General features: G+C 51.3%; 1 protein-coding gene across 2 annotated transcripts in view; it reads right to left on the bottom strand.

Moving 5' to 3' along the window:
• LOC129017989 (protein FAM182B-like) overlaps positions 1-27,778 on the bottom strand; it is a 789,280-nt gene that overhangs the window by 338,026 nt on the left and 423,476 nt on the right. The window contains exon 1 of one of the 2 annotated variants that reach the window (XM_063656021.1): positions 10,471-10,642. The exons of the other annotated variant lie outside the window; for it this stretch is intronic. Within the exon in view, the coding sequence (XP_063512091.1) occupies positions 10,471-10,545 (75 nt within the window). The 5' untranslated portion in view covers positions 10,546-10,642. Of the gene's footprint in view, positions 1-10,470; positions 10,643-27,778 lie in introns of those variants that run through there. 2 annotated transcript variants of the gene reach the window in all.

The raw sequence follows: 27,778 nt of genomic DNA, 5'->3' as shown, positions 1-27,778 counted from the left end.
CGGGACAAAGAGCTCCTGTGGGGCTCTTTTCCTTGGTTGCTGTGTGGTCATGTTGATCTTAGAAAAGAGGCAGCTCATGATGGGGATGAGATTTCAATTGCTCCGGGACCGATGCATCTCCTCACGTGGGCCAGGCCTTCACACACCCAAAGCGGATCCGCGGCGGCGAAAACGATTGACAGCCGGCCTCATGACCCAGGCAGAGACGCAGAAAGAGGCTCAGCAAAGACAGGCCGACATGCCAGAAATCGCCTTGTGCTGCACAGGGCACATTCAGCCAAAGACACACACGCAGAGGGGCACGCACACACTAACCGACAGAGAGAGGGAAAGAAAGACACAGAGACTGAGAGACAGAGAGAGAAGAGAGGATGGGAGACACGCACACACGCGCGCACACATACACGCACACACACACACACAGAAACAGAGTCATACAGCAGAGGCATGGAAACACACCCCCCCAGGCAACCCCTGAGGCTGCGGGGTTCTGCTCTCGACGAGAACGACCCTGGGGTGAGAGAAGAGCCCAGGGGCACGCAGGCCGACCTGTCCTCGAGATGACGGCGGCACGACTTTTGGGGAGACTCACCCCAACAGCGTCCGGGCAGGCCTGAGGCTGGGATGCCGTGCTGCTTCCCCCGGACTCCGCCTGGGGTTTCCTCATCCTGGTCGGCCCTTTGCGACTCCTGGCATCCGGAGACGTTCCCGTCGACCCCGTGGAGAGGTCAGACCGGAGCCTCAGAGCCCCGCCACCCAAGCACTGCCACGGAGGGCTCCTGCTCTGCCAAGCCTCAGGGACGGGTTTCTAAGACAACCGTGGGAAGCACTGTGACGGCAGAAGCCGCTCGCGCCTCGCGCATGCGCATTGGCTGGACCGACTCGCGCTCCGCTCCTGGCAGTCAGGCTGCGTCCCCTTTAAATAATGCCCCCGCTGCGCGGCTGCAGCGAGGCTCCTGCTGCAGCCGCGGCGGCGTGTGGATACGGGGTCCAGCTTGGGACGCCGTGGGAGATGGGGCCGCCGGTGCCCTGTCTCAGGGCCAAACCCCCAGGAGTCCCGCCCTCAGGATCTCCTTGAGCCGACTTCCACGGAGGGAAGGGGAGCTTCAGGACGCCTGCTGTGTTCTGGGGACTCCCGTTCAGATCCGATTTTGGCCCCCTCCCAGTGAGATAGGATGGGCTCACCACATCTGGTGAGGCAGGCAGGGCCTCGCTGCAGCGCAGAATGATCCCATAGGTCTCAAGGCGTAGCGTCAGCTGAAACTTCACTGATCCATCAGCCCTCTGCCTCCCTCCTCCTTCGAAAGAGCAGTGGCCTGCTCCGCTTCTAAAAGCCCTGGGGCTCCGGAAAGCCGACCGCGCTTTACAGGACACGTGCAGGCAGGAACAGGGGCGAATCCGAGGTGGAGACCATGTGACCACGCGTGGCACTGGCGTATCCCACAGCAGATGGTGTGAACGTGTGTCACCGGAGGCATACCGGGAGACGGCGAAACAAACGGTGGTGTCCAGGCATGTGCCAGTGGAAGGGGGGAAGAAGTGACCTTTCGGTCAATGCCAAGGGAAATCAAAGGACACCTGGGACTCGGTGGGTGGGGGGCCTGTGCCTGACCCAAGCCAGGTTTTCCAATGCCTATCAGAGGAGCAAAGAATCTTCTGCAGAATTCGCCCCGCCCCCAACCCTCCTCCTCCCTGGTAGCCCTGACGCAACTTCCCCTGCACCCAGCCCCAGCCCCAGCCCCAGCCCCAGCCCCAGCCCCAGACACAGACCCAGCCCCAGCCCCAGCCCCAGCCCAGTCCCTCTGGTTCCCTGACATTCGTTTGGGCCACAAGATCAAGGGAGTCAGTCCACCCAGGAGCAGAGGAGAGGATGTCCCTCCAGAATGAGACAGGAAGTGCAGAGGAAATGCGACACCACCTGTCCTAGAAGACAAGGCCAGTCACGGTCGCCTAGCGCTCATTCTAGGCAGTCCACCCACCCATGAGGGGAAACATGGAGAACAAGGAAGCTTCCCTGTCTGAGACACGTATGGAAGCCAAGAAATCCAGGGTCATGAGACCTGCCCAATGAAGCAGAAAGACGTTTGGAGAGAGATACCATCATGACACGGATCTGCAGGAAGTGTGTCCCTGACGGACTGGGAAGTCATCTTTGTTGAAGACATTGGGCCAGAGCGAGAGGCATCCAGGCCCCTGAGAAACAGGTGAGGCAGAGCAAGAGGGAGGATAGAGCAGAGGCCAGAGCCCCGGCAGGATACAGCGCCGTGCCACCACCACGGGCATAAGGGGAGGGCTTCCAAAAGGGTGGCTTGTCCAGAGAGGCCAGCGTTCCAGTGACAGCGACAGGGATTGTTGCCATCTCCCATTCCCGGCTGCTTCTTCTACACGGTATGGTGGTGTGGCTTCATTTCTCAGAGAAGAGCCGTGAAAAGGTACAACCATCTTCTCTGATGTGGTCCTGCTTCCCTACTGCGGGACAAAGAGCTCCTGTGGGGCTCTTTTCCTTGGTTGCTGTGTGGTCATGTTGATCTTAGAAAAGAGGCAGCTCATGATGGGGATGAGATTTCAATTGCTCCGGGACCGATGCATCTCCTCACGTGGGCCAGGCCTTCACACACCCAAAGCGGATCCGCGGCGGCGAAAACGATTGACAGCCGGCCTCATGACCCAGGCAGAGACGCAGAAAGAGGCTCAGCAAAGACAGGCCGACATGCCAGAAATCGCCTTGTGCTGCACAGGGCACATTCAGCCAAAGACACACACGCAGAGGGGCACGCACACACTAACCGACAGAGAGAGGGAAAGAAAGACACAGAGACTGAGAGACAGAGAGAGAAGAGAGGATGGGAGACACGCACACACGCGCGCACACATACACGCACACACACACACACAGAAACAGAGTCATACAGCAGAGGCATGGAAACACACCCCCCCCAGGCAACCCCTGAGGCTGCGGGGTTCTGCTCTCGACGAGAACGACCCTGGGGTGAGAGAAGAGCCCAGGGGCACGCAGGCCGACCTGTCCTCGAGATGACGGCGGCACGACTTTTGGGGAGACTCACCCCAACAGCGTCCGGGCAGGCCTGAGGCTGGGATGCCGTGCTGCTTCCCCCGGACTCCGCCTGGGGTTTCCTCATCCTGGTCGGCCCTTTGCGACTCCTGGCATCCGGAGACGTTCCCGTCGACCCCGTGGAGAGGTCAGACCGGAGCCTCAGAGCCCCGCCACCCAAGCACTGCCACGGAGGGCTCCTGCTCTGCCAAGCCTCAGGGACGGGTTTCTAAGACAACCGTGGGAAGCACTGTGACGGCAGAAGCCGCTCGCGCCTCGCGCATGCGCATTGGCTGGACCGACTCGCGCTCCGCTCCTGGCAGTCAGGCTGCGTCCCCTTTAAATAATGCCCCCGCTGCGCGGCTGCAGCGAGGCTCCTGCTGCAGCCGCGGCGGCGTGTGGATACGGGGTCCAGCTTGGGACGCCGTGGGAGATGGGGCCGCCGGTGCCCTGTCTCAGGGCCAAACCCCCAGGAGTCCCGCCCTCAGGATCTCCTTGAGCCGACTTCCACGGAGGGAAGGGGAGCTTCAGGACGCCTGCTGTGTTCTGGGGACTCCCGTTCAGATCCGATTTTGGCCCCCTCCCAGTGAGATAGGCTGGGCTCACCACATCTGGTGAGGCAGGCAGGGCCTCGCTGCAGCGCAGAATGATCCCATAGGTCTCAAGGCGTAGCGTCAGCTGAAACTTCACTGATCCATCAGCCCTCTGCCTCCCTCCTCCTTCGAAAGAGCAGTGGCCTGCTCCGCTTCTAAAAGCCCTGGGGCTCCGGAAAGCCGACCGCGCTTTACAGGACACGTGCAGGCAGGAACAGGGGCGAATCCGAGGTGGAGACCATGTGACCACGCGTGGCACTGGCGTATCCCACAGCAGATGGTGTGAACGTGTGTCACCGGAGGCATACCGGGAGACGGCGAAACAAACGGTGGTGTCCAGGCATGTGCCAGTGGAAGGGGGGAACAAGTGACCTTTCGGTCAATGCCAAGGGAAATCAAAGGACACCTGGGACTCGGTGGGTGGGGGGCCTGTGCCTGACCCAAGCCAGGTTTTCCAATGCCTATCAGAGGAGCAAAGAATCTTCTGCAGAATTCGCCCCGCCCCCAACCCTCCTCCTCCCTGGTAGCCCTGACGCAACTTCCCCTGCACCCAGCCCCAGCCCCAGCCCCAGCCCCAGCCCCAGCCCCAGACACAGACCCAGCCCCAGCCCCAGCCCCAGCCCAGTCCCTCTGGTTCCCTGACATTCGTTTGGGCCACAAGATCAAGGGAGTCAGTCCACCCAGGAGCAGAGGAGAGGATGTCCCTCCAGAATGAGACAGGAAGTGCAGAGGAAATGCGACACCACCTGTCCTAGAAGACAAGGCCAGTCACGGTCGCCTAGCGCTCATTCTAGGCAGTCCACCCACCCATGAGGGGAAACATGGAGAACAAGGAAGCTTCCCTGTCTGAGACACGTATGGAAGCCAAGAAATCCAGGGTCATGAGACCTGCCCAATGAAGCAGAAAGACGTTTGGAGAGAGATACCATCATGACACGGATCTGCAGGAAGTGTGTCCCTGACGGACTGGGAAGTCATCTTTGTTGAAGACATTGGGCCAGAGCGAGAGGCATCCAGGCCCCTGAGAAACAGGTGAGGCAGAGCAAGAGGGAGGATAGAGCAGAGGCCAGAGCCCCGGCAGGATACAGCGCCGTGCCACCACCACGGGCATAAGGGGAGGGCTTCCAAAAGGGTGGCTTGTCCAGAGAGGCCAGCGTTCCAGTGACAGCGACAGGGATTGTTGCCATCTCCCATTCCCGGCTGCTTCTTCTACACGGTATGGTGGTGTGGCTTCATTTCTCAGAGAAGAGCCGTGAAAAGGTACAACCATCTTCTCTGATGTGGTCCTGCTTCCCTACTGCGGGACAAAGAGCTCCTGTGGGGCTCTTTTCCTTGGTTGCTGTGTGGTCATGTTGATCTTAGAAAAGAGGCAGCTCATGATGGGGATGAGATTTCAATTGCTCCGGGACCGATGCATCTCCTCACGTGGGCCAGGCCTTCACACACCCAAAGCGGATCCGCGGCGGCGAAAACGATTGACAGCCGGCCTCATGACCCAGGCAGAGACGCAGAAAGAGGCTCAGCAAAGACAGGCCGACATGCCAGAAATCGCCTTGTGCTGCACAGGGCACATCCAGCCAAAGACACACACGCAGAGGGGCACGCACACACTAACCGACAGAGAGAGGGAAAGAAAGACACAGAGACTGAGAGACAGAGAGAGAAGAGAGGATGGGAGACACGCACACACGCGCGCACACATACACGCACACACACACACACAGAAACAGAGTCATACAGCAGAGGCATGGAAACACACCCCCCCCAGGCAACCCCTGAGGCTGCGGGGTTCTGCTCTCGACGAGAACGACCCTGGGGTGAGAGAAGAGCCCAGGGGCACGCAGGCCGACCTGTCCTCGAGATGACGGCGGCACGACTTTTGGGGAGACTCACCCCAACAGCGTCCGGGCAGGCCTGAGGCTGGGATGCCGTGCTGCTTCCCCCGGACTCCGCCTGGGGTTTCCTCATCCTGGTCGGCCCTTTGCGACTCCTGGCATCCGGAGACGTTCCCGTCGACCCCGTGGAGAGGTCAGACCGGAGCCTCAGAGCCCCGCCACCCAAGCACTGCCACGGAGGACTCCTGCTCTGCCAAGCCTCAGGGACGGGTTTCTAAGACAACCGTGGGAAGCACTGTGACGGCAGAAGCCGCTCGCGCCTCGCGCATGCGCATTGGCTGGACCGACTCGCGCTCCGCTCCTGGCAGTCAGGCTGCGTCCCCTTTAAATAATGCCCCCGCTGCGCGGCTGCAGCGAGGCTCCTGCTGCAGCCGCGGCGGCGTGTGGATACGGGGTCCAGCTTGGGACGCCGTGGGAGATGGGGCCGCCGGTGCCCTGTCTCAGGGCCAAACCCCCAGGAGTCCCACCCTCAGGATCTCCTTGAGCCGACTTCCACGGAGGGAAGGGGAGCTTCAGGACGCCTGCTGTGTTCTGGGGACTCCCGTTCAGATCCGATTTTGGCCCCCTCCCAGTGAGATAGGATGGGCTCACCACATCTGGTGAGGCAGGCAGGGCCTCGCTGCAGCGCAGAATGATCCCATAGGTCTCAAGGCGTAGCGTCAGCTGAAACTTCACTGATCCATCAGCCCTCTGCCTCCCTCCTCCTTCGAAAGAGCAGTGGCCTGCTCCGCTTCTAAAAGCCCTGGGGCTCCGGAAAGCCGACCGCGCTTTACAGGACACGTGCAGGCAGGAACAGGGGCGAATCCGAGGTGGAGACCATGTGACCACGCGTGGCACTGGCGTATCCCACAGCAGATGGTGTGAACGTGTGTCACCGGAGGCATACCGGGAGACGGCGAAACAAACGGTGGTGTCCAGGCATGTGCCAGTGGAAGGGGGAAACAAGTGACCTTTCGGTCAATGCCAAGGGAAATCAAAGGACACCTGGGACTCGGTGGGTGGGGGGCCTGTGCCTGACCCAAGCCAGGTTTTCCAATGCCTATCAGAGGAGCAAAGAATCTTCTGCAGAATTCGCCCCGCCCCCAACCCTCCTCCTCCCTGGTAGCCCTGACGCAACTTCCCCTGCACCCAGCCCCAGCCCCAGCCCCAGCCCCAGACCCAGACACAGACCCAGCCCCAGCCCCAGCCCCAGCCCAGTCCCTCTGGTTCCCTGACATTCGTTTGGGCCACAAGATCAAGGGAGTCAGTCCACCCAGGAGCAGAGGAGAGGATGTCCCTCCAGAATGAGACAGGAAGTGCAGAGGAAATGCGACACCACCTGTCCTAGAAGACAAGGCCAGTCACGGTCGCCTAGCGCTCATTCTAGGCAATCCACCCACCCATGAGGGGAAACATGGAGAACAAGGAAGCTTCCCTGTCTGAGACACGTATGGAAGCCAAGAAATCCAGGGTCATGAGACCTGCCCAATGAAGCAGAAAGACGTTTGGAGAGAGATACCATCATGACACGGATCTGCAGGAAGTGTGTCCCTGACGGACTGGGAAGTCATCTTTGTTGAAGACATTGGGCCAGAGCGAGAGGCATCCAGGCCCCTGAGAAACAGGTGAGGCAGAGCAAGAGGGAGGATAGAGCAGAGGCCAGAGCCCCGGCAGGATACAGCGCCGTGCCACCACCACGGGCATAAGGGGAGGGCTTCCAAAAGGGTGGCTTGTCCAGAGAGGCCAGCGTTCCAGTGACAGCGACAGGGATTGTTGCCATCTCCCATTCCCGGCTGCTTCTTCTACACGGTATGGTGGTGTGGCTTCATTTCTCAGAGAAGAGCCGTGAAAAGGTACAACCATCTTCTCTGATGTGGTCCTGCTTCCCTACTGCGGGACAAAGAGCTCCTGTGGGGCTCTTTTCCTTGGTTGCTGTGTGGTCATGTTGATCTTAGAAAAGAGGCAGCTCATGATGGGGATGAGATTTCAATTGCTCCGGGACCGATGCATCTCCTCACGTGGGCCAGGCCTTCACACACCCAAAGCGGATCCGCGGCGGCGAAAACGATTGACAGCCGGCCTCATGACCCAGGCAGAGACGCAGAAAGAGGCTCAGCAAAGACAGGCCGACATGCCAGAAATCGCCTTGTGCTGCACAGGGCACATTCAGCCAAAGACACACACGCAGAGGGGCACGCACACACTAACCGACAGAGAGAGGGAAAGAAAGACACAGAGACTGAGAGACAGAGAGAGAAGAGAGGATGGGAGACACACACACACGCGCGCACACATACACGCACACACACACACACAGAAACAGAGTCATACAGCAGAGGCATGGAAACACACCCCCCCAGGCAACCCCTGAGGCTGCGGGGTTCTGCTCTCGACGAGAACGACCCTGGGGTGAGAGAAGAGCCCAGGGGCACGCAGGCCGACCTGTCCTCGAGATGACGGCGGCACGACTTTTGGGGAGACTCACCCCAACAGCGTCCGGGCAGGCCTGAGGCTGGGATGCCGTGCTGCTTCCCCCGGACTCCGCCTGGGGTTTCCTCATCCTGGTCGGCCCTTTGCGACTCCTGGCATCCGGAGACGTTCCCGTCGACCCCGTGGAGAGGTCAGACCGGAGCCTCAGAGCCCCGCCACCCAAGCACTGCCACGGAGGGCTCCTGCTCTGCCAAGCCTCAGGGACGGGTTTCTAAGACAACCGTGGGAAGCACTGTGACGGCAGAAGCCGCTCGCGCCTCGCGCATGCGCATTGGCTGGACCGACTCGCGCTCCGCTCCTGGCAGTCAGGCTGAGTCCCCTTTAAATAATGCCCCCGCTGCGCGGCTGCAGCGAGGCTCCTGCTGCAGCCGCGGCGGCGTGTGGATACGGGGTCCAGCTTGGGACGCCGTGGGAGATGGGGTCGCCGGTGCCCGGTCTCAGGGCCAAACCCCCAGGAGTCCCGCCCTCAGGATCTCCTTGAGCCGACTTCCACGGAGGGAAGGGGAGCTTCAGGACGCCTGCTGTGTTCTGGGGACTCCCGTTCAGATCCGATTTTGGCCCCCTCCCAGTGAGATAGGATGGGCTCACCACATCTGGTGAGGCAGGCAGGGCCTCGCTGCAGCGCAGAATGATCCCATAGGTCTCAAGGCGTAGCGTCAGCTGAAACTTCACTGATCCATCAGCCCTCTGCCTCCCTCCTCCTTCGAAAGAGCAGTGGCCTGCTCCGCTTCTAAAAGCCCTGGGGCTCCGGAAAGCCGACCGCGCTTTACAGGACACGTGCAGGCAGGAACAGGGGCGAATCCGAGGTGGAGACCATGTGACCACGCGTGGCACTGGCGTATCCCACAGCAGATGGTGTGAACGTGTGTCACCGGAGGCATACCGGGAGACGGCGAAACAAACGGTGGTGTCCAGGCATGTGCCAGTGGAAGGGGGGAACAAGTGACCTTTCGGTCAATGCCAAGGGAAATCAAAGGACACCTGGGACTCGGTGGGTGGGGGGCCTGTGCCTGACCCAAGCCAGGTTTTCCAATGCCTATCAGAGGAGCAAAGAATCTTCTGCAGAATTCGCCCCGCCCCCAACCCTCCTCCTCCCTGGTAGCCCTGACGCAACTTCCCCTGCACCCAGCCCCAGCCCCAGCCCCAGCCCCAGCCCTAGCCCCAGACACAGACCCAGCCCCAGCCCCAGCCCAGTCCCTCTGGTTCCCTGACATTCGTTTGGGCCACAAGATCAAGGGAGTCAGTCCACCCAGGAGCAGAGGAGAGGATGTCCCTCAGGAATGAGACAGGAAGTGCAGAGGAAATGCGACACCACCTGTCCTAGAAGACAAGGCCAGTCACGGTCGCCTAGCGCTCATTCTAGGCAATCCACCCACCCATGAGGGGAAACATGGAGAACAAGGAAGCTTCCCTGTCTGAGACACGTATGGAAGCCAAGAAATCCAGGGTCATGAGACCTGCCCAATGAAGCAGAAAGACGTTTGGAGAGAGATACCATCATGACACGGATCTGCAGGAAGTGTGTCCCTGACGGACTGGGAAGTCATCTTTGTTGAAGACATTTGGCCAGAGCGAGAGGCATCCAGGCCCCTGAGAAACAGGTGAGGCAGAGCAAGAGGGAGGATAGAGCAGAGGCCAGAGCCCCGGCAGGATACAGCGCCGTGCCACCACCACGGGCATAAGGGGAGGGCTTCCAAAAGGGTGGCTTGTCCAGAGAGGCCAGCGTTCCAGTGACAGTGACAGGGATTGTTGCCATCTCCCATTCCCGGCTGCTTCTTCTACACGGTATGGTGGTGTGGCTTCATTTCTCAGAGAAGAGCCGTGAAAAGGTACAACCATCTTCTCTGATGTGGTTCTGCTTCCCTACTGCGGGACAAAGAGCTCCTGTGGGGCTCTTTTCCTTCGTTGCCGTGTGGTCATCTTGATCTTAGAAAAGAGGCAGCTCATGATGGGGATGAGATTTCAATTGCTCCGGGACCGATACATCTCCTCACGTGGGCCAGGCCTTCACACACCCAAAGCGGATCCGCGGCGGCGAAAACGATTGACAGCCGGCCTCATGACCCAGGCAGAGACGCAGAAAGAGGCTCAGCAAAGACAGGCCGACATGCCAGAAATCGCCTTGTGCTGCACAGGGCACATTCAGCCAAAGACACACACGCAGAGGAGCACGCACACACTAACTGACAGAGAGAGGGAAAGAAAGACACAGAGACAGAGAGACAGAGAGAGAAGAGAGAATGGGAGACAGACACACACGCGCGCACACATACACGCACACACACACACACAGAAACAGAGTCATACAGCAGAGGCATGGAAACACACCCCCCCAGGCAACCCCTGAGGCTGCGGGGTTCTGCTCTCGACGAGAACGACCCTGGGGTGAGAGAAGAGCCCAGGGGCACGCAGGCCGACCTGTCCTCGAGATGACGGCGGCACGACTTTTGGGGAGACTCACCCCAACAGCGTCCGGGCAGGCCTGAGGCTGGGATGCCGTGCTGCTTCCCCCGGACTCCGCCTGGGGTTTCCTCATCCTGGTCGGCCCTTTGCGACTCCTGGCATCCGGAGACGTTCCCGTCGACCCCGTGGAGAGGTCAGGCCGGAGCCTCAGAGCCCCGCCACCCAAGCACTGCCACGGAGGGCTCCTGCTCTGCCAAGCCTCAGGGACCGGTTTCTAAGACAACCGTGGGAAGCACTGTGACGGCAGAAGCCGCTCGCGCCTCGCGCATCCGCATTGGCTGGACCGACTCGCGCTCCGCTCCTGGCAGTCAGGCTGCGTCCCCTTTAAATAATGCCCCCGCTGCGCGGCTGCAGCGAGGCTCCTGCTGCAGCCGCGGCGGCGTGTGGATACAGGGTCCAGCTTGGGACGCAGTGGGAGAGGGGCCGCCGGTGCCCTGTCGCAGGGCCAAACCCCCAGGAGTCCCTCCCTCAGGTTCTCCTTGAGCCGACTTCCACGGAGGGAAGGGGAGCTTCAGGACGCCTGCTGTGTTCTGGGGACTCCCGTTCAGATCCGATTTTGGCCCCCTCCCAGTGAGATAGGATGGGCTCACCACATCTGTTGAGGTAGGCAGGGTCTCGCTGCAGAATAGAATGATCCAGTAGGTCTGAAGGCGTAGTGTCAGCTGAAAACTTCACTGATCCATCAGCCCTCTGCCTCCCTCCTCCTTTGAAATTGCAGTGGCCTGCCCCGCTTCTAAAACCCTGTGGCTCCTGAAAGCCGACCGCGCTTTACAGGACACGTGCAGGGAGGAACACGGGCGAATCCGAGGTGGAGACCATGTGACCCCATGTGTCACTGGCGGATCCTAGAGCAGATGGTGTGAACGTGTGTCACCGAAGGCATATCGGGAGACGGCGAAACAAACGTTGGTGTCTAGGCATGTGCTAGTGGAAGGGGGGAACATGTGGCATATCCGTCAATGCCAAGGAAAATCAAAGAAAACCTGGGAGCCCGGGAGTGGGGGGTTCTGTGGCTCTCCCAAGCAGGTTTTCAAATGCCTTTCAGAGAAGCAGATAAGTTTCTGCACACTTGTGTAGTCACTAGGCCCTTCCTCAGAGTGATTCTTAAATGTGTGCATTTAGTAAGATTTTACCTACCCAAGTTTATTAATAAATATACCTTGTTATTGTTTATATTCAGGGAGAGTGTGCATATTTAAATCCTTACTTCTCACCTGCGTGTGTTGGTTCATGCATGTAATCCGGAGTTGGAGTATTGTTTCCGTCCAGGAGTTTGAGACCAGCCAGGTCAACATAGTGGGATACCATCTCTAGAAAATATAAAAATTTGCAGGTCATAGTGGCGAACGGCTATAGTCCCCATCTACTTGGGAAGCTGAGGTGGGAGGATCAATTGAGCCGTGGAGTTTGAGGCTGCAGTGCAGTGAACCATGATCACACAATTGCACTCCAGCCTGTGTGACAGAGTAAGACTTTTTCTCATAGAAAAAAAAAAAGGGAAAAAGAAAAAAAATCTACTTCTCTTGGTTACCAGTGCAGTGTACTTTGAAAAATAAAATGAACTGTCACAAGTTATAATCTTTTTCCTAAGTTTTCTTGAAAAAAGGAAAAGTTTCTCCATAATTTATAGGGTGAATCAAATGAATCTTATATAATATTTTTGTTTCAAATGTACATCTTTGAAACTTGGTAAATATGTTAATGTACTGAGAATTTTTATAATATGAAAAACTCTCTGATGTATCTAATTTACATGTTTTAATTTATATATTTTTGTGAACAAGGAATATACTGTTTATTAAAAAAAAAAGAAGTTTCTGCAAAATTCGCCCCACCCCCAACCCTCCTCCGCCCTGATATCCCTGAGGCCACTTCCACTGCACCAAGCCCCAGCCCCAGCCCCAGCCCCAGCCCCAGCCCCAGACACAGACCCAGCCCCTGCCCCAGCCCCAGCCCAGTCCCTGTGGTTCCCTGACATTCGATTCGGCCACAAGATTAAGGGAGTCAGTCCACCCAGGAGCAGAGGAGAGAACGTCCCTTAAGAAAGACTGAAAGTGCAGAGGAAATGCGACACCAGCTCTCTTAGAAGACAAGGCCAGTCACGGTCGCCTAGCGCTCATTCTAGGCAATCCACCCACCCATGAGGGGAAACATGGAGAACAAGGAAGCTTCCCTGTCTGAGACACATATGGAAGTCAAGAAATCCAGGGTCATGAGTCCCGTCCAATGAAGCAGAAACCTGTTTGGAGAGAGAAACAAACATGACACTGATCTGCAGGAAGTGTGTCCCTGACGGACTGGGAAGTCATCTTTGTTGAAGACATTTGGCCAGAGCGAGAGGCATGCAGGCCCCTGAGAAACAGGGGAGGCAGAGCAAGAGGGAGGATAGAGCAGAGGCCAGAGCCCCGGCAGGATACAGCGCCATGCCACCGCCACGGGCATAAGGGGAGGGGTTCCAAAAGGGTGGCTTGTCCTGAGAGGCCAGCGTACTAGTGATAGGGATTGTTGCCATCTCCCATTCCTTGCTTCCTCTTCCAGACTGTATCGTGGTGTGGCTTCATTTCTCAGAGAAGAGCCGTGAAAAGATACAACCATCTTCTCTGACGTGGGTCCATTCCTCTCCTGCAGGACAAAGAGCTCCTGTGGAATTCTTGTCCTTCACTGCAGTGAGGTCATCTTGATGTTAGAAAAGAGGCAGCTCATGATGGGGATGAGATTTCAATTGCTCCTGGACCGATGCATCTCCTTACATGGACCAGGCCTTCACACACCCAAAGCAGATTCGCGGTGGCGAAAGCAATTGACAACCGGCCTCATGACCCAGCCAGAGACGCAGAAAGAGGCTCAGCAAAGACAGGCCGACATGCCAGAAATTGCTTTGTGGTGCACAGGGCACTTTCTGACAAAGACACACACGCACGGGGGCACAAACACACTAACCAACAGAGAGAGGGAAAGAAAGACACAGAGACTGAGAGACAGAGCAGAGAGAATGGGACATACACACAGACACACACACACACACACACACAAACAGAGTCATACACTAGAGGCATTGAAACACACACCCCCAGGCCACCCCTGAGGCTTCGGGGTTCTGCTCTGGACGAGAACGACCCTCGGGTGAGAGATCAGCCCCAGGGGCACGCAGGCCGACCTGTCCTCGAGATGACGGCGACACTACTTTTGGGGAGACTCACTCCAACACCGTCCGGAGAGGCCTGAGGCTAGGATGCCGTGCTGCTTCCCCCGGACTCCGCCTGGGGTTTCCTCATCCTGGTCGGCCCTTTGCGACTGCTGGCATCAGGAGACGTTCCCGTCGACCTCGTGGAGCGGTCAGGCCGGAGCCTCAGAGCCCCGCCACCCAAGCACCGCCACGGAGGGCTCCTGCTTTGCCAAGCCTCAAGGGACCGGTTTCTAAGACAACCGTGAGAAGTACTGTGAAGGGAAGAGAAGCTCGCGCCTCGCGCATGCGCGTTGGCTGGGCCGACTCGGGCTCAGCTCCTGGCTGTCAGGCTGTGTCCGCTTTAAATTAGGCCTAGGTTGTGTGGTGTCAGCTAGTCTCCTGCCTCAGCCGTGGTGGCTGCTGGATCCGGGGCCCGGTTTGGGGCAGCATGGGACAGGGGTCCGCGGATGTCCTGTCCCAGGGCCAAGCCCCCAGGAGTCCTGTCCTCCGGACCTCCTTGAGCCGACTTCCACGGAGGGATGGGGAGTTTCAGGGCGCCTACTGGTTTCTGGGGACTCCCGTTCAGATCCGATTTTGGCCCCCTCCGAGTGAGATAGGATGGGCTCACCACATCTGATGAGGCAGGCAAGACCTCTCTTCAGCACACATCTACCCCATGGGTCTCAAGGCGTGTTTTCAGCTGAAAATTCACTGATCCATTAGCCGTCTTCCTCCCTCCTCCTTTGGAAGAGCAGTGGACTGCCCGGCGTCTAAAAGCTCTGGGCCTCCGGAAAGCCGATAGCGCTTTCCAGGACACGTGCAAACAGGAACAGGGGTGAATCCAACGTGGAGACCATGGGGCCACGCGTGGTAGTGGCGTGTCTCATGGCAGATGGTTTGATTGTGTGTCACCGGAGGCATATGGGGCGACGGCGAAACAAACGGTGGTGTTCAGGCTTGTGCCCTGTGGAAGGCGGAACAAGTGACGTTTTCATCAATGCCAAGGAATATCAAAGTACACCTGGGAACCAGGAGGGGCCCGGTGCCTGACCGAAGCCCCATTTTGAAATGCCTGCTAGAGGAGCAGAGAGGTTTCTCCAAAATTCACCCCACCTCCAACCCTCCACCGTCCAGGTAGCCCTTACTCCACCTCTTCTGCACCCAGCCCCAGTCCTGGAAACCAGCAACAATGAAAGCCTCGGAAACCGTGGAACAACTGGAAACCACCTCCAAGGGCATAAGGGGAGGAGTCCCAAACGGGTGACTTGTCCTGAGAGGCTTGCTTTCCATTGACAGGCGTCCTTGTTATGTCCCGTTTTCAGCTTCTGTTGAAGATTGATTCGTAGCATGGCTTCATTTCTCAGAGAAGAGCCATGAGGAGACAGAACCATCTCCTTTCACATTGGTGTCCTCCCCTACTGGAAAACAGTTAACTCCTTGTAGTTTTGTTTGTTTGTTTGTTTGTTTGTTTTGTTGGAGTGTGGTCATCTTGATTCTAGAAAAGAGGCAGCTCAGGATCGGGATGAAATTTCAGTTTCTCTGAAACCGACGCTTTTCACATTGTCGAGGTCTTCAGAAAGCCAAAGTGGAACCGCCGCGGAAATGATTGACAGCCGGCCACATGACCCAGGCAGAGACGCAGACTGGGGCCCACTAAAGACACGCTGACATGCAAGAGATCGCTTTGTAGCGCACTGGGCACATAAACACACACGCACACGGGCTCACTCACACAGAGAGACAGAGAAAGTGAGAGAAACAGACAGAGAGTGAGTGACAGAGAGAATGGGAGACACACGCACCAGACATACAGCAGTGGCAGAGAGACACACACCCCCAGGCAATCACTGAGGCTGCGGGTCTCTGCTCTTTGGGAGAATGACCCTCGGGTGAGAGAGTAGTCCTTCGGCACACAGACAAACCTGTCCTCGAGATCACCAGGGGCATGATTTTGGAGGCTCACCTGAACACCGTACTGGCAGGCCTGAGGCTGGGATGCCACCCCGCTTTCCCCGGACTCCGTCTGCTGTTTCTGCATCCTGGTAGCCCCTCTGTGTAGCATAATGTCCCGAATCTGTTTTGTCGACCCCCTGGATTGGTCCGGCTGGAGTCTCGACACTGACTCACTGCAACGGAAGGCTCCTGCTTTGACAAGGCTCAGGGAATCGTCCTCAGCCAACCGTTGGAACCACCGTCACAGGGGAATGGGCTCGTGCCTCCCGCATGCGCATTCCCCATGCCGACTCCTGCTTTGCTCTTCAAACTCCGGCTGTGGCCCCTTTAAACAGGTTCGGCGACACGTGGCGGGTGTTCTGTGGCAGTAGCAGTGGCGGCTGGAGCGTGGATGTAGTAGAGGTCGTTATGGGAGTGGGGGCTTCGGGTCCTCCAGGGCTGGACCCCCGGGAGTCCTGTTTTCAGAACCTCCTTGAGCCGACTTCTACCGGTGCAGGGGGACCCCCCTTCAAGGCGCCAGGTCGGGTCTCCAGACTCACAGGCTGACGTGCATTGTGGTGATCAGAGTTCACTGCAGCCTCCATCTCCCAGGCTGAAGTGATTTTCTTGTCTCAGCCTCCCACATACCTGGGACTACAGGCATGTGCCCCCACACTCAACTACTTTTCTCCAAAAACATTTTTGTACAAATGGGGACTTACTATGTTGCCTGGCCCATGTCAAACTCCTGGGCTCAAACTGTCCTCCTGTGTTGGCCTCCCAAAGTGCTGAGATTACAGGTGTGTGTTTGCTCCTGCAGCTAAATTCTTATATCTTAAATCCCTACCTCCCACAATAAGCAGATGTTAGGCACACTTATTTTATAACTTTTTGCTGTTTATGTCTCTTTTTGTCCCTGGACACAGGGATTAGCGACCCACTCTCCACCAAATTTCAAATCATTAGGGGCATTATGTTGTGTCCCAGGAGTGGCTGAGGCTTCAAGTACCTGCTGATCTAACATGGGCCTGCTGAGGTGTACAATTCACCTTGGGTTTCTGTGTTAACAACCTTCCTGAGCTCCTCTAAGTCAGTCCATCCTGCCACAACTGGCAAGAATCAAGAAACTCTCCAAGAAAATGTTTCTGAAGCTGCCTGTTGTCAAGTAGAAGACAGGTCCGCTGACCATGGCAGGCATGGCAGTGCATGACAGTGAGCGCCCCCCACCGTGTTTACTATTCACTGCATGTTCCACCTGAACTTTCCCATCTGCTCAGTGAGTCTTGACGGTGGTGGGGTAAAGGGGACTCACTCTCAAAGACCAAGGCTGACTCTCTCTGAATACAATTGCTTGACCTAATTACTGTCACTGTGGTTTTGTCTTCAGGGACTAAAAGATACAATAAGAATTTATTCCTTTAATTGTCCTGTTGATGCACAAAATACTTAAATGCTTCTACATAGGTCTGCTCTTGTGCACCATAGAGCACTAAGGGAAAATCCCCACAATAAAAGTGCTTTTCACCTGAGCTGCTAAGTGTGACAGTTAAGCAGATGAAGGTTAAAAAAATCAATCTCCCCAAATATGGGTATGACAACTGATCCAACCTCACGGTCTTACTTTCCCTCTGTAACAGCATGGATAAATACAGAGATAACTAGCAACTGATACCCTAGTGCACCAAGCAATTGAAGTATCTGTGTGGTTAAAAACCAGCATTTAACCTTACTCTAGATACACTAAATATCAACCTCACACACACTCATAGCCTGTAATTCCTCTTTGCTTCTAGATGGCAGTTACAATCGGAAAGGAAATACCTAGTTTAAAGGAGGCATTAATACTTCATTGCTGCAGAAATTAACTCTTAAAAGAATGTATCCTGGACTTTCTGACCTGGATACTAATAAACAGTGAAAAATATGTATCTAAGAATACACTTGGAAGAGAAATGTGAAAAACCAAAAGTAAGAGATATTATGAAGGATCAAATATAAAATGACCCAGTGCTAAAGAGGCAACAAAGAAAATGGTAAAAGAAAATGACAAGAGGCATTATGCCTTCATGAGTTTGTGCTACTGTGTAAGAAAATACAATAGACTGGGTAATTTCTGAAGAAGAGAAATTACTTCTCACATTTCCATAGGCTGGAAGTCCAAGATCAAGGTGCCAGCAGGATTGGTGTCTGGTGAGGACCAGATCTTTGCAACCAAGATGGTACCTTGTGCACTGTGTCTTCAGGAGGAGATGCACTGTGTCCTCACATGGCAGAAGGTGGAAGGGCAAAACAGGGGAAGCCCACTCCCTCCAGTCCTTGTGTAAGGACCCTAAACCCATTCGTGAAGATTCTCCCTTCATGACTGAGTCACTACCCAAGGGCCGTACTTCTTAATCCTATAACATTGTGATTAATTTTAGGGGAACCATTCAGAACATAGCACTCTATATTCAATTATTTAAAAATTATTTTGTTGTTTTGCTTTTCTGTTTTTCAAATAGCTTAAAGTGCACAAAATTTGATCAATCATATTCCTTGGCTCATAGCATACCTTGGCTCTTATTTCATCCTTGTCTGTGCCTGGGCCTCTATGTAAATCTATTTGAATGTATTTGAATAATATGGTAATCACTTGTGAACCCAGAACACAACCCAAGAACTAGGGTTCTGACCCTAACATCTGCTCCTCCTCTGTCCTTTTTCCTGATTTACACCATTCAGCCCCAGGGTAACTACTATCCGGAATTTATGTTTAGGATTCCCTGCCTTTAAAAAAACATTGTTTTATTGCATATATATGATTGCCCTAAATGATGTATTATTTAGTTTTTAAGGGTATAATTTATGTACCCATTCTCCTATAAATTTACCCATTCTCCTATTAATGAACATCTAGCTTGTTTCCATATATTTGCTATTATGAATGGCATTACATGAGCATTTTTTTTTTTTTACTACTTCTGGTACATATGGGCAAGAGTTTCTCCAGGGCCTATGGTAGAGAAATTACTTTGCCATAACATATGAGAATGCTCAACTTTATAAGATAATCCAAATTGTTTTCCAAAGTGGTTGTTCTAATTTAAACTCTCACCTCCTGTATTAGTTCGAGATGATCTTGTTGATCCACAGTCTCTCCATATTTGGTGATATGGTTTGGCTGTGTGCCCACTCAAATCTCAGATTGAATTCTATCTCCCAGAATACCAACATGTTGTGGGAGGGACCCAGGGTGAGGTAACTGAATGATGGAGGCCAGTCTTTCCTGTGCTATTCTCATGATAGTGAATAAGCCTCATGAGATCTGATGGGTTTATCAGGGGATTCTGCTTTGGCTTCCTCCTCATTTTCTCTTGCTGCTGCCATTTAAGAAGTCCCTTTCACCTCCTACCATGACTCTGAGGCCTCCCCCACCATGTGGGACTGTAAATCCAATTACAGTTCTTTTTCTTTAAACCTCTTTTTCTTCTCAGACTTGGATACGTCTTTATCAGCAGTGTGAAATTGGAATAATACAGTAAATTAATACCTGTGGTGTGGGGTGCTGCTGAAAAGATAACCAAAAATGTGGAAGCGACTTTGAAACTTGGTAACAGGCAGAGGCTGAAACAGTTTGGAGGGCTCAGAAGAACACTGGAAAAGGTTGGAAATTTTGGAACCTCCTAGAGACTTGTTGAATGGCTTTGACAAAAATGCTGATAGTGTTTTGAACAATAAGGTCCAGGCTGAGATGGTCTCAGATGGAGTTGAGGAACTTGTTGGGAACTGGAGCAAAGGTGACTCTTGTTATGTTTTAGCAAAGAGAATGGCAGCATTTTGCCGCTGCCCTAGAGATTTGTGGAACTTTGAACTTGAGAGAGATGATTTAGGTTATCTGCTGGAAGAAATTTCTAAGCAGTAAAGCATTCAAGAGGTGACTTGGGTGATGCTAAAGGCCTTCGGTTTTATAAAGGAAGCAGAGCATACAAGTTTGGGAAATTTGCAGCCTGACAATTTGATAGAAAAGAAAATTCCATTTTCTGATGATAAATTCAAGCAGTCTGCAGAAATTTGCATAAGTAATGAGAAGCTGAATGTTAATCCCCAAAACAATGGGGAAAATTTCTATGGGACATGTCACAGGTCATCACAGCAGCCCCTCCCATCACAAGCCTGGAGGCCTAGGATGAAAAACTGTTTTTCTGGGCTGGGCCCAGGTTGACTGTGCTGTGTGCAGCCTATAGCCTTGGTTCTCTGCGTTTCAGCCCTTCCAGCCATGGCTGAAAGGGGCCAACATAGAAGTCACGCCATGGCCTTGAGAGTGCAAACACCAAGCCTTGGCAGCTTCCACGTGGTGTTGAGCCTGCACATGCATAGAAGTCAAGAATTGAGGTTTGGAATCCCCCACCTAGATTTCAGAGGATGTACGAAAATACTGGGATATCCAAGCAGAAGTTTGCTGCAGGGGTGGGGCTCTGATGGAGAACCTCTGCTAGGGCTGTGCAGAAGGGAAATGTGGGGTTGGAGAACCTACAGAGTCCCTACTGGGGCACTTCCTAGTGGAGCTGTGAGGAGAGGGCCACTCTCCTCCAGGCCCCAGAATGGTAGATTCACTGACGGCTTGCACTGTGAGCCTGGAAAAGCTGCAGTCACTCAACATCAGCCCATGAAAACAGCCAGGAGGTGGGCTATACCCTGCAAAGCCACAGGGGCAGAACTACCCAAGGCCATGGTAGCCCACCTCTTGCATCAGCATGATCTTGATGTGAAACATGAAGTCAATGGAGATCATTTTGGAGCTTTAAAATTTGACTACCTTGCTGGATTTCAGACTGGCATGGGGCCTGTAAACCCTTTGTTTTGGCCAATTTCTCCCATTTGGAACAGCTGCATTTACTCAATTACCTGTACCCCCACTGTATCTAGGAAGTAACTAGCTTGATTTGGATTTTACAGGGTCATAGGCAGAAGAGACTTGCCTTTTCTCAGATGAGACTTTGGACAGTGGACATTTGGGTTAATGCTGAAATGAGTTAAGACTTTGGGTGACTGTTGGGAAGGCATAATAGGTTTTGAAATGTGAGGACATGAGATTTGGAGAGGACATGAGACTTGGAGGGGCCAAGAGTGGAAAAATATGGTTTGACTATGTCCCTACCCAAATCTCAACTTGAATTGTATTGCTCAGAATTCCCACATGTTCGGGGAGGGAACCAGGGGGAGGTAGTTGAATCTTTGGGGTCGGTCTTTCCCATGCTATTCTTGTGATAGTGAATAAGTCTCACAAGATCTGATGGGTTTATCAGTGGTTTCATCTTTTGCTTCTTTTGCCTCCTTCTCATATTCTCTTGCCACTGCCATGTAAGAAGTGCTGTTCATCCACTGCCATAACTCTGAGGCCTCCTCAACCATGTGGAACCCTAAATACAATTAATCCTCTTTTTCTTCCCTATCTCAGGTTTGTCTTTATGAGCAGTGTGAATGTGGACTAATACATTTGGTATTGTCAAACTTCTTAATCACTGTGGGGAGAGTAGATATGTAGTATCTTGGGCATTTTCCTGATTACTAATGAGGTTGAGAAATTTTTTACATTTTGTGGGCTTTCTTTTTGTGTAATCCCTATTGATGTATTTTCCCAATTTTCTGTTAGGTTGCTATTTTTAAAATTAATTCATAGGAGCTCCTTATACTTAGTTGATACGATTTTAATCTTTCATAGATTTTAGGTACTGCAAATATATTCTAATTTATAGTTTACCTTTTCACTTTTTTACTTTTATTTTTTAATTTCTATTTTTTTTTTAAGACAGAGTCTAGCTCTGTTATTCAGGCTGGAATGCAGTGGCTCACTGCAACCTCCACCTCCCGGGTTCAGATGATTCTCGTGCCTCAGCTTCCCAAGTAGCTGGGATTACAAGTGTCTGCCACTAATGCCAAGCTAATTTCTTGTATTTTTAGTAGAGATGGAGTTTCACCATGTTGGCCAGCCTGGTCTCAAACTCCTGACCTCTGGTGATGTACTGTTGGGATTACAGGCTTGAGATACCATGCCCAGCCTATCTTTCCACTTTTTGATGTAAAAAGTTCTTAATTTTGTGATAGTCAAAATGTCTAATCTTTTTTAATGGTTAAATGGCTTTTTGTGTCTCATTCATTTACATTTTCTACTAAAAGTATTAAAGTTTTGTTTCTGAAATGTAAGTCTTTTCTCCTCTGGAATTTAATGTTTGTATATAGAGTGAAGTAGGAATATAATTTCATTTTGTTTCCTATATCAATAACCATTATTTTTCTATTCTATTTATTGAAAAGTCCTTTCTTTCCTTGCTGATCTGCCATGTCATCTACATCACATATCAAAGATTAAATTTGTGTAGATTTGCTTGGGAACTCTCTATTCTGTTTCATCTGTCAGTTTATCGTGAAGACCACACTGTCTTAATTGCTGTGGCTTTTTAAAAGTTCTGATATTTGGCAGCACAAATATTTCCTCTTCTTCAATAAGGTCTTTGATATTCTTGGCCCCTTCCCTTTTCCATATATATATTTTTATATATATTATATATATTCATATATATATTATATATCCATATATATTATATATATATATATAAATATTTATATATATAGTGAGACAAGGTCTCACTTTCTTGCCCAGGCTTGAGGACTGGTGCAATCATAGCTGACTGCAGACTTGAACCCCCGGGCTCAAGAACTCCTCCTACCTCAGCCTCTCAAGTAACTGGGACACTAAGGCATGCACCACCTCATCCAGCTAATTAAAAAAAATTTACTATTTTTTGTAACAATGGGGATCTTGCTATGCTGTCCAGGCTGGTCTCAAACTTTTGGCCTCAAGCAATCCTCTCACCTCAAGCTCCCAAAGTTCTGGGATCACAAGAGTTAGCCACCACACCTGGCTCCATTTTCCATATTTTAAGACCGTTTTTTAAAAGCTGCTCAAGACTGCTTTATTCTCTTGGTGCTACTTGCAACTCCCTTACTTCGCCTTGGAAATACTGTTAATGAAGAAAATCTTAAGAGTTGAAAAATAAAATATTATTTCTTTTCTTCCAATTGCAAAAGAGCAGACACCCTCCTGAATCATAAAGCTGGTTTTGAAAAATTGGTGAAATGACAGCATACACAGTATTATTAATTCTGTTCTAATTTCTGCTTCACTGTAGAGCGTCTTCACAGAGTCTTAAAAGATTATTGCTATGAAATATTCTTATACATGTAACCCATAACCTCTACAATTCTGCAGTTGTACTTGGCTGTCTTACCTAATACTCAGTTGCTTTGCTTCATAATATTTAAATTGGCGTCTTTATTTTCCAAAATGCATAAATACTAGCATAGATTTTTAGTTAAGCCAGAAGAAAGTAGACTTTATTTACTAACATAACTTATATGTAAAGGTTTCATAAATCTGCTTCTTTTCTTTTACATCATAACAACCACTGAAAATAATATTTCTATAGCAGTTGGGGATAAATGGACAATGACTTTTGTGGCCAGAGGTGAATGGCCCAGGGGCTCCTGCACTCCGGGTCCCACTGAGCCTGCCACACAGCTGAGGGCATCGGTATTTCCACACAACTACAGGGCACACTGTCCCAGAACACAGATCAGATGCTCTCCTTTATTCAAAGGGGGAGTTGAGAGTATTGTCATTGTAATTAAATTAATAAACACATATTTATACAGTGTTAAAATCTGGTTGGACTTCTGTCTCTTCACAAAACAAATCGCTTAAATGAAACCACAGAGTTAACATAAATGAGTACATTTGCTTCTATCATATGCTCTTTTAAATGGAATTAGAATCTAATTTGAAATGTCAATTAAAAGTTTAAATATTCAACTCAATTACATTTAGATTTTGGTTTTGTTTTGTTTTGATATGGAATTTAGCTCTTGTCACCCAGGCTGGAATGCAATGGCACAATCTCAGCTCACTGCAAGCACCTTCTCCCGAGTTCAAGAAATTCTCTTGCCTCAACCTCCTGAGTAGCTGGGATTACAGGTGCCTGCCACCACCTCTGGCTAATTTTTGTATTTTCAGTAGAGATGGGGGTTTCACCATGTTGGCCAGGCTGGTCTTGAACTCCTGACCTCACGTGATCCACCGACCTTGGCCTCCCAAAGTGCTGGGATTGCAGGTGTGAGCCACCGCACTTGGCCTTTTTAGATTATTTTACTTTATTTTAGTTACTTATTTTTATGACTTTATTGTCATAAAAATGCTAGCTTTTTAAAAAAATCAATCAATATAACAAAGAACATAGAAGATGATCAACAAGCATTCCCACCTCCATGATCTGGAAATAACTGTCATCAATCCAAAAGCTAACACATGGTGGATCCCTTCACACCAGTTCCCAGTACAAAATAACCCCTTGCTTGTAGAAAACATTATTATTATCATTACTATTTTCGAGACAGAATTTGAGTCTTGTAGCCCAGGCTGGAGTGCAATGGTCCAATCTCAGCTCACTGCAACCTCTGCCTCCCAGGATCAAAGTATTCTTCTGCCTCAGCCTCCCAAGCAGCTGGGATTACAGGCATGCTCCACCATGGCCTGCTAATTTTTTGTATTTTTAGTAGAGACAGGGTTTCACCATGTTGGCCAGGCTGGTCTCAAACTCCTCACTTCAGGTGATCCACTTGTCTCAACCTTCCAAAGTGTTGGGATTACAGGCCTGAACCACCACACCTGGACTAGAAAACATTATTCAATAGCAAACAGTAGCAGTATGCTTGGGGGTTTTAGGACTGATTATTTTAAAATCTCTGGAAAAGTTCAATGCATTACCTTAGGCTATAATCCCAGGGCAGAGTCTCATCTGTTAATAGGGGGCTGGTCTAAGGGTCCTTCCAGCTCTCAGATTAATGGTTTCCCATGTTGAACTGCTCCCTGACACCCATCCATCCTTGGTTTTGATTGTTTGTTTGTTTTTACAGAGACAAGGTCTCACTATTTGCCCAGGCTGGTCTTGAACTCCTGGCCTTAAGCGATCCTCCTGCCTTGGCCTCCCAAACTGTTGGAGTTACAGATGTGAGCCTTTGTGCTCAGCCCATCCTTGGCTGTTCAAGTGTGGAGGTAAATTGTAGATGCCAAGTTTACCTCCAGACCAGAAGGGGCAGATGCCCCAGGGCAGAATCATAACCCTAACCAGGCCTCCCACTACATGAAGACATTATTTTCTGAAGCTTAATCCTGGACAAAGGTCTGACCAGTAGCACTGTGTTCATGAATATCAGGTCAAAAATTTAAAACTGGGAATATCCAGAAGAACCTGGTAGATGCAGGTGCAGTCTGCAGTCCAATGGTCAGCCACAAAAACAGGCTACCTGTTCTTTCTCTTTATCATGGAGTCCTTGATGTAAAATTCGATGACACTTTCTTGCTTCTAGTGAGCTTCCCTTTCTTCTTCATTTTCCATAAATAGTTTCCTCCATCCCACCTCTCAACAGGCCACAGTGAATTCAGTAATTTTTAACCATGAAAATGAGTGTCCATAACATGAATTTAGAGGCCAGGCAGGGTGGCTCATGTCTGTAATCCCAGCACTCTGGGAGGCTGAAGTGGGAGAATGCCTTGAGCTTAGGAGTTTGAGACCAGCCTGGGCAACATGGTGAAACCCTGTCTCTAACCAAAAATAAATGAATAAAAAAAAAAGCCATGTATGGTGGTGCATGCTACTAGTCCAGCTACTCAGGAGGCTGAGGTGGGAGGATTGCTTGAGTCAAGGAGGCCAAGTCTGAAGTGGGCCAAGATCATGCCACTGCAATCCATCCTGGGCAACAGAGTGAGAACTTATCTCAAGAAAAAAAAAAAAGATTTATAGGACAGACTGACTCTCTTATTACAAGCCAATGCTCATTTGCAATTCCATAAATCCTAGGGCACCTCTTAAGAATTATGCTAAATCTACTCTATCCATGCTCTATAAATGGATTCACTATTGTAGATGCCACTAAGAACATTCACCATTCACCAGAGGAGGTAAAAATAGCAGCATTAATAGGAGTTTGGAAGAAGTTGATTCGAACCCTCATAAATGACTTTGAGGGGTTCAAGACTTTAGCAGAGGAAGTAACCACAGTTGTGGTGAAGATAGCAAGAGAACTAGTATTACAAGTGGAGCCTGAAGATGTGAGTGAATTGCTGCAATCTTTTTTTTTTTTTTTTTTTTTGAGATGGAGTTTTGCTCTTGTTGCCCAGGCTGGAGTAAAATGGTGCGATCTCAGCTCACCGAAACCTCCACCTCCTGGTTTCAAGTGATTCTCCTGCCTCAGCCTCCTGAGTAGCTGGTATTGTAGGCATGTGCCATGACACCCAGCTAATTTTGTATTTTTAGTAGAGACGGAGTTTCACCATGTTGGTCTGGCTGGTCTCGAACTCCCAACGTCAGATGATCCACTAGCCTCAGCCTACAAAAGTACTGGGATTACAGGCATGAGCCACCGCACCCAGCTGAATTGCTGCAATCTTAATGGATAAAGAGTTGCTTATTATGAATGAGTAAAGAAAGTGGTTTCTTGGGATGGAATCTACTCTTGCTGAAGATGCCATGAACATTGTGGAAAGAACAACAAAGGACTTAGACTATTCCATAAACTTAGTTGATAGAGGAGTGGCAAAGTTTGAGAGGATTGGTTCCAGTTTTGATACAAATTCTACTGTGGGTAAAATGCTACCAAACTGTACAGCATGCTACAGCGAAATCTTTTATGAAAGCAAGAGTCAGTCAATATGGCTAACTTCATTGTCATGTTACTTTAAGAAATTACCGCTCCCTCTCCAGCCCTCAGCAACCATCATCCTGAGCAGTCAGTAGCTATCAACATTGAGACAAGACCATCCACCAGCAAAATGATGATGACTTGCTGAAGGCACAGATGATGGTTAGCATTTTTTGGCAATCAAGTATTTTCAAAGTAAGGTATACATTATATTTTAGACATAATGCTATTGCAAACTTAATTGACTACAGTAGTTTAAACTTAACTATTTTTTTTGAGATGGAGTCTCACTCTGTTGCCCAGGTTGGAGTGCAGTGGTGAGATCTTGTCTCACTGCAAACTCTGTCTCCCAGGTTCAAACAATTCTCCTGCCTCAGCCTCTTGAGTAGCTAGGAATACAGGCCCTCACCACCATTTTTGTATTTTCACAGGGTTTCCCCATGTTGGCCAGGCAGGTCTCGAACTTCTGACCTCTGGTGATCCACCTACCTTGGCCTCCCAATGTGCTGGGATTACAGGCGTGAGCCACTATGCCCGACAACGTATCTTTTATATGCACCAGAAAGCAAAGAATTTCTTGTGACTTGCAAAAAATTTCGTGTGACTTGCTCTATTGTGAGGTTCGCTTTATTGTGGTGACCTAGAACCAAACCTGCAATATCTCCAAGGTGCGCCTGTACCCCTGAAAGCAGAGCTGGAGTGAAGACTTGGGTGTGGATAGTTTATTTGGGAAGTGATTCCAAGAAGCAAGAGTGAGAGGTGGGAAGAGTGAACCAGGCAAATAGAAAAAAGCCAAAATAATGGCATGCTATTGAGGCTGCTCCCATGCACTTTTTTTATACAGGACCTTCTGAGAGACTCAGGAAAGTTACCCAGGACTGTCCACCTGAAACATGAGCCTCGAGCATTTGCCCACCTGTCCCACACTGGTTGAGGTCTTCCCCTGAGGCTGTTAACCTGCAAGTGTTTCTGGGCTGTATTTGTGCTCAGGAAAATCCTACAATAGTGGAGATGTCCTGGGGCGGAAAGTGTAGCTTGAGTTTGCTGGCAGCACAAGGGAAGCCTGTGCTTCAATAGAACTCCCCACGGTGGCTGAGACTGAATGAAAGGTGTGCTGAGAAGACATGACACAGTCGTCATTGCACGGAGGAATCGTAGCCTTCCATCTTGGCAAGAGGACTACCGCCCTGAATCCTGCGCTTGAGAAGGTGCCTCTCTGGCCCTCCACCGACTGTACCCTTGCCCACCCAGAGCTCTCACCATCTCTTCTAGGGCACACGCTGGGCACTCAGGCCCCTGGCCAAATGTGCCTGAGCCTGCATGGCCTCTTCCCTGGGTCCATTTCAAAGCGCAAACTGTGCTTGTCCAAATGGTGCCCAAGGCTCTGCTGTCTGAAGGGGTGAGAATTGTGGATGGAGCTTGCATGGGGCCTAGGAAGTCCCCCACACAGGGGTACGCAAAGCTTCTCAAGTGA

This window comes from Pongo pygmaeus, chromosome 19, assembly GCF_028885625.2.
Source record: "Pongo pygmaeus isolate AG05252 chromosome 19, NHGRI_mPonPyg2-v2.0_pri, whole genome shotgun sequence".
NCBI classification, from domain to species: Eukaryota; Metazoa; Chordata; class Mammalia; order Primates; family Hominidae; genus Pongo; species Pongo pygmaeus.
Note: the sequence above shows the minus strand (reverse complement) of the source record. Positions and strands in the feature narration are given on the sequence as shown.